Source organism: Nicotiana tabacum, chromosome 2 (genome assembly GCF_000715075.1).
Source record: "Nicotiana tabacum cultivar K326 chromosome 2, ASM71507v2, whole genome shotgun sequence".
NCBI classification, from domain to species: Eukaryota; Viridiplantae; Streptophyta; class Magnoliopsida; order Solanales; family Solanaceae; genus Nicotiana; species Nicotiana tabacum.
In genome coordinates, this window is record NC_134081.1 from 111,398,862 (window position 1) to 111,406,320 (window position 7,459).

A 7,459-nucleotide genomic window follows, 5' to 3' on the forward strand; every position below is an offset into this window, starting at 1 on the left:
GGTGGGGGAGGTATAGGTGGTGGTTCTGGACATGGAGGAGGATTTGGAGCTGGAGGTGGTGTTGGTGGTGGTGTTGGAGGAGGAGCTGCAGGAGGAGGTGGTGGTGGAGGAGGCGGTGGTGGTGGTGGTGGAGGAGGTGGTCTTGGAGGAGGCTCAGGACATGGTGGTGGATTTGGAGCAGGCGGTGGAGTTGGAGGTGGTGCCGCTGGAGGAGTAGGAGGTGGAGGTGGATTTGGAGGTGGTGGTGGAGGTGGAGTAGGAGGAGGATCAGGTCATGGTGGTGGTTTTGGTGCGGGTGGAGGCGTAGGTGGTGGAGCAGGTGGAGGATTAGGAGGAGGAGCTGGTGGAGGTGGAGGATTAGGTGGCGGACATGGTGGAGGATTAGGAGGCGGACATGGCGGAGGATTTGGAGTTGGAGTTGGGATTGGCATAGGAGTTGGTGTTGGTACTGGAGCTGGAAAAGGTGTGGGTGTAGGAAGTGGATCTGGCAGTGGTGGTGGCGGCAATGGCCGCTGATAAATCTCTTAGTTACACAACAACGGCAGTACCAAGATGTTGTTCTAGTCGTTAAAGTTGTTAAGCTACAGCTATTTAAACAAATTAATGAGTTTGTATTACGTGGCTTTTGTATGCATTGTGTTTTCTGTAATTTCCAATGTATCATCCTCATATTTAAGAAAAGAAGCTAAGAAGCTTATGCTACTCATTCCTTTGCGTCTAAGGAAGTACTCTCAAAGATCGAGTTTTTGACAGATTCTTCAGATGCTATATATAATAGACATTGGACCAAAAGGCAAAAGATTAGCCTTTACAGATACATAGATCAATTTGGAAACAAACTTGAATTCTAAGCATATACAAGATCAATTTCACTTTGTTCTGATGGACTATATATTATCATTATTATGTCGTAAATCAATAATGTAAAACTGTAACATTACACTGAATAACGACGTAATGAACAGCCAAATCGAAGTGAATAGTCTCAAAAGTTGCATATCCGCGAGCAAGTCTAAATTTTCCAGTACCACCAACCACAGCCACTTCTCTTACTCTCTCAAACTGAGGACTAGCGCCTTGTATTTCCAAAGTGCTGCCTTTATATTCTTCAATGGTGAAGATGATTGATATTAGCACATGAGAAATAGTTCCATCCAATGCAGAGGTAACATATATACCTTGAGCTCTAGCAATTTCAGCCGAGTTCTTATCAAACGCTTCTGTTATAGGATCATCAGTGACGAACACAGAACCGAATTTAGCAAAACTCAGAGGACCATTTTGGTGACCTGTTATTTGAAGCACAGTGGCATTTGGCCCACCAGACCAATCTTGAAAGTAGACTGTCATTCTTGTTTCTTTAAGTTGGCCGAGTTCAGCTTCTGTGCATATGAATGTGGTTAAAAGTAAAATAAGGGAGATCTTGATTGAATTTGATGCCATGGCAATAAGATCAACAAAAGGATTTATGTTATGCTTGAATGTTGGTTTTCAGTGCTTTAATTTTGGTGAAATTGTTGGGTATTTATGCATATCTTGTTTCAATTCCTGGGGATGCAGGGGAGTGGGTGGGGTTTAGGATTAAAAAAACAAGAAGTTTGGAGTCTTTTCATCCCTTATTCCAATTTTGATAAGGACGTTGTGTGAGTAGATGAAAAGGTCATAAGATCACAGAAATTTCTAAATTAAAGAATATGTTTCAACATCTCAATGATATAAACTAAGAAAGTAAAGACAGAGAGTGGTATGTTGGATAGATATGATACGCATTTTCTTTTCCACAAAGTTTCTTGTTGTAAGCGATGGCACCTATAGGATTTGATACTATATTTTTTGTTGGGAAATCCTGTTAGATATTATTATGTCTTTCTTTTTTCAATAAATATTTGTAACTGTAAATGATAGTTCTACACTTGGTACTCCTTTTTGTCCACAAATTTATATCCATTTTGGTTTTTGCTAATTTAAGTTTAGTGCAATTAAAGTATCACTTACAGATGCATATAACTTGTCATTTGGAACTTCTGCAATTGACTATAATCATCGTATTAATTGACCACAGGGGCACAAACAGCTTGAAAATAGTACTCGGTACTACTTATTTGTTGGACATTACGTGTGGAGATGGCTGTGTGCAGATTAGATGTTGAGTTCTGCCGAGTAAATGACTTCGTTTTAAAAACTTCGACAGCCAGTAAAGCTACAAGATGCAACTTGTCAAATAAATACATAAGCGTCCCCTTAAAGTTGGCTTCAACTTTCACTTAGACACTTTAACTAAAGTTCGTTCCTATTAAGCACTCCAACATAATTCATAGTGTACCTATTAAACACCTTACTCACGACCAGTTAAAAAAATTTATGTGCATGTAATTCACATGCGTATGAGGTGGCAAAGGACGAATAATATGGAGACACGTGATATTTGAACAGGCTTTAGAAAAAATAAATATTTCCACTAAATTCTCACAACCCCTCACCCCAAGAAAAAACAAAATCCTTTCGTCTGCTCCGCACCCTAGCATTCCATCTTTTTCCATTTACCCCTTCTTTTTCCCAAATATCTATTAATAGCATTAAATTGTAACTCATACAGCGGATACCTCAAGGTCTCTTATCAATTTTCTTCAGGTTTTCTCATTTATTTCTTTTCTTTTCCTTTTTGGGTTTTTAATTTAATATAATTTAAGCTCTCTTAGTGATGAAAAATTCAAGATCAAACTTTTTTCCCTTGAAATTTAAGAGAAATTCAAGTTTCAATGGATGGTATTGAGAGGGGAAGCATGTGAATGTTCTGACAGTCATCGATGTTGATAGATTTATGGCTTGTCTATAATTCGAACGACACCTTTGACTCCTCTATTTAGATCTCATGAAATAATCTGAAGGGGGGAGGGGGGGTCGTGGTTCTGTGTTGATTGTAATTTTCTCAGTGTACATGAAAACTTTGAGTGAAAGTGAGGTGCGAAAGTGGTCAAGTTTTGGTGGAGCTGTTGGTGCGACTGTATATGTGTGTTTTGTTGTTGAAGTCGAGATGTGGTTTCTTGATGGACAGAGGAAGACGATGAATAGGAGTCAGTTAGTGGTGATTATGCCTTTTGTAGGCTGATGTAAGCGGTGGTATATGACACTAGTATCAGTTCACGCCCCTTAGGGAGAAACACTTGTTTTGCCTTGTCAGTATTTTGTGTCTAATAGGTAGATTATAAATTATGTTAGTTGAAGTGTCTAAATGAAAGTTGAAGCCAACTTTAAGGGCCGCTTATGTATTTGGCCTATAAAATATCATCGAGTATATAGATTTATATCGTTGGGAGTTGGGATGCTAATTTTGGCACTACCACTTTTGGGTCATTCATGTAGCAAAATCATTCAAATTTGCGAGTAGGCCATGAATTGCCCACCGTGCCTCTAGTCTTATTCTTTTCACTTTTAACGCCATAATCTCATGGAAATATAATCATCGCTCCAACATTGTTTCCCTTGAACATGATGAGGTCTAGGTGCCCAAGATTAAATCAAATTGAATATGGTACTCCAAAGTCCAAATACACGAATAGCCTGAAGCAAAAATAAAATAAAATATGGCACACGAGCGCTAGGATGGGTACTCATTCTTGCCTTCACCTAAGCTCTTGGCAAGTCTTTGTACTTGGAATTTAATGCCTCCGATAGATCTTATGATCGCTTGGCATGTCAAATATAATCTGTATTGCATGAAATATAATGACAGTGAGAGTTTCTACAAATCCACAGTTTGATTATGTGTTGTATCGCGTGATACAAAACAAGGGCTAGCTAGTTTTGTATGCATCCCCTCCTAATTGTGAACGGCTTTATAGTGTTAATCACCTTTTTACATCACGCTCACTCTTCATTGCCTCTTTATGATTCATCCTAGTGGAATTAATTAAAAGGAATTTTGGCTATGGTAGACACAGACTATGTTGTGCTAAATAAGGTCTTTCACAACGTTACAGATACTCATGTTTTGCATCATATATTCTCCAACTTTGTTACATTACCATGCAATGGAGGCAACCAAAACTATCAAGACATTACTGGGAGAATACTTCCAATTTTACGGTACGTACCCTAGTTTATAAGGCAATGTGGATGAATTCAAACGGTTTGGATTGCGTGTTTCCATCGTATTGCATTACATTCTTGGTACAGAGACTCACTCAATTCATAAACCTTGATCCAAATTACTCACCACAACTACTCAGGTTGTACTAAAAAACACCTTTGCCTTGAGGTCTTTCATCTTTCTCCCCATAGATGCACTTGTTTGAATACCGTCACATTGCCTTACAAACGGGCGTACCATCAAATTGGTAGCATTCTCCTAGTAATGGCTTGATAGCTTTGGTTGCATCCATTGCATGGTAATGTGGCAAACTTCAGAATATATGATGCAAAACATGAGTATCTATAACGTTGTGGAAAACCTTATCTAGCATGCATACCATAGCCTCTGTAGACAGTATATACAACTCCTCTTAGTGAATCCCACTCTGATGAATCATAAGGAGGCAATGAAGAGTGAATGTGATGTGAAAAAAATGATTAACGCTATAAAGTTGTTTACCCTAAAAACGGATAATAATTAAATTTATATGCGGTTTTAAGGATACGTGATATAACTTGGCACAAATTAAGATAATATATTAATATTGAATTTGACGATACAAGAAATAAATGCAAATCAAACGAATCGAATAGCCTTGTCCCTTAAGTTAGACCACCTTTGAACTAAGAGAAGTTTCAACTTGATATAAGAACAGAGTATTGCTTTCAACTTAAACAATAATGAAAGCTAGAAAAAGACAATGTATTGCTTTATGTTGCCTAAAAGTCCCCCCGTTTACAAATGATCATACCCCCTTTATATAGTAGGGGAGTTCTACTCTTGATACAGTTCTAAATGGAATAAGAAATTTCCTGATTAGCTAATTAATCGGCCTATCCTTGATACATGTTGAGATCTCTGCCGTGATCTACGCTCGATCACGAATATTTCGCTTTTCTGTTATCCAACTCAGCAAGTTTCCCTCGATCTCACCTGATCTCGACTTTGTTCAGTCCCGGGGTCTCGAGCTTAGCGATATAATTTCACACCCCGGTTCGATATGACTCGAGGACGGACCTTAATCTATCATATTCCAGTTTCAATTAGTCAAACAAGGGGATAGCCCGGTTTTGGCCGTATATAGTCTCCTCGTTTCTCGGAGAGAATATGACAAGAAACAACATGAATTTTCGAATCCCGTCTCGATGGGCCATGACGTAAGCGATGAACCCGACTATGATGTAAGCGACAAATAGATATCGAAACGTCCCGTCGGTCCAGTTATCAAGGCATTAAATACCTGCTAATCGCTAGTCGGCCACTACCGGTTCTGAACCGTCACCAGCAAGCTATAAGTATCCAATTTTTCTTCATTCAAAATTTACACTCAAAGCTCCTCCTATTCTTGTTTTTCCTTCAAAAATCCCTTTGCTTTGGAACTCTCGCACCCAAATTTCTTAAACTTTCATCAAACTGCATACCATCTTAATTCTCTTTCCTCCTATTCTTCAATGGCGAAAACTTCTAAGACCGTACTGCAAAAGGAGGCTGCTTTTTCATCACGACCCGCCGGTGGTGGGGGTGCGGCGGAGTCTCACCACGAGGAGTTCGTTCCAATAGGGTGCCCCACTATTACCGATTTTAAGGTTGAAAAGACCTCCTCAGTACCAGGCCGATGTGAGCCGATCTTGAGATACATATGCACAATCACCGAAGACCTCCTCACCAAGGTTAAAGAGGACTGCAACTGGGTCAATAAGCATGTGGTGGTTCCTTCGCCCGAGGAATTGATCACTACCCACGTGGAGGGTTTTCTAAGTATTTACATTTACCCCTTCATGTTGGGTCCCTTAGACCCTATCATTATTGCCTTTTGCAAGAGGTATGATGTGACTCTCGGCCAGATCCACCCCTCCTTCTAGAGAATAGTGATTCTCCTCCGATTTCTTGCAAGCAAAATCGAGGGATGTCCCTTTACCCTCGACCACCTTATGCGTCTCTACAGTTCCTAACTTTATCGAGGAGGGCTGATCAAGCTTGCTCGCCGGGCCAGTAAGGCTCCGTTCTCGAGCATAGATGAAACTCGGGACCGAGGTTGGATAGACCGATTTGTTCGAGTAAAGATTTCAGACTTGATCCCTGGTGAAGACATGCCATTTCCCGAGAAATAAACATGAAACGTAAGTAGTGTTTCACTTCGAAGGTTCAATCCCATTGTCTTTCTTCTTATCTCTTTCTTCATTGATGTTTTTGGTGTCGCAGGTATGGCCCAGATGCCGGATGCAACTCCTGAACTTAAGGAATGGGTCGAGGGCCTTGTGTCACAGAGGCCGTATTTTGAGCGGGCTTGGATGGAATTATCGAAAGGTTGATGGGAGACCCGCAATCATGGTAAGAGTTTTTCCCTGATACATCTGATATCATTTTTTTATCGTTGGTCCCTGATTTGTTATGTTTTTATTTCGCAGGTTTACCAAAGGACGTCGAGATGAGGCCTCCATCAGTTGTTGATGATATACACGCTAATCCCCCTGCTCCGAAACAGGTCAAAGAGAAGGGGAAAAGAAAAGCCCCGATTCCCTCCGACTCCGAAAAGAAGAGACCGAGGAAGCGGCTGGCGCATAAGCCCAAAAAAGCTGGCGCATAAGCCCAAAAAAGCTGGGGCCCGAGAAACTCTCATGGGACTCACTCAATCGGTTGAGGGACGAGTCGGAGGAAGAAGACGATTCTGAGCTGGTGGCTTGAGTAAGATGCGACTCCGAGATGCCTCAAGCCATGGAGGCCGTAGTAGAGATAATGGCTGAAGTCTTCGAAAGGGTCGAGACCGATTTGGCCCGAGCCAGTGAGGTCAAAAAAGAAAGTGTGATCGGTATGTCCCGGTGAGAAGATAACGTACCCAAAGAGGTGCTTGGGGTGATTGACATTTCTAGGTCGCCCTCAGGCGTTGAAGGGTAAACTTGGCAAAGGGGCGCAAGGAGCAGCTGATCCTTTCAATAACTTTTTTGATGGCCTCGACTCTACAGCTTCGGAAGGTGCAACCGGTTTGGGTGACTTATCGGTGCCAAATAAGGTACCGACATCGGGCACTACTGGATCTTCATTGAGCCCAAAATGAGTGGATCGATTCCCTGCCCCAAGTTTTAACCCCGACCGCAGGCGATCGATAACCTTTTCTATCCCCGAGGATGCCCGAGTTTTCTCTGCCCCTGTGGGGGTTGCTAGCTACCTCAGATGCTTGGTGACCGAGGAAGACCAGACCATGATAAATGCGGTGGAGGCGCCTTGACGAGGCCCAACATGCTTTGAAGTAAGTTCGAGGTTCACTTCATTATTTATTTTGAACTTGAAGTTGTAAATAATTCTAACATCTCTCTTCGGGCTTGCAGG

At 41.4% G+C, this 7,459-nt stretch overlaps 1 protein-coding gene across 1 annotated transcript; it reads right to left on the reverse strand.

Moving 5' to 3' along the window:
- Positions 1-368: 368 nt before the first annotated feature.
- Positions 369-1,794, reverse strand: LOC107791779 (dirigent protein 22). The gene has a single exon (XM_016613915.2). The coding sequence runs from the start codon at positions 1,441-1,443 to the stop codon at positions 916-918; it is 528 nt and encodes a 175-aa protein (XP_016469401.1). The 5' UTR covers positions 1,444-1,794; the 3' UTR covers positions 369-915.
- Positions 1,795-7,459: the final 5,665 nt, after the last annotated feature.

Coding starts and splice junctions, on each gene's coding strand:
- LOC107791779 (XM_016613915.2), bottom strand. CDS start 1,443: ATGGCATCAAATTCAATCAAGATCTCCCTTATTTTACTTTTAACCACA.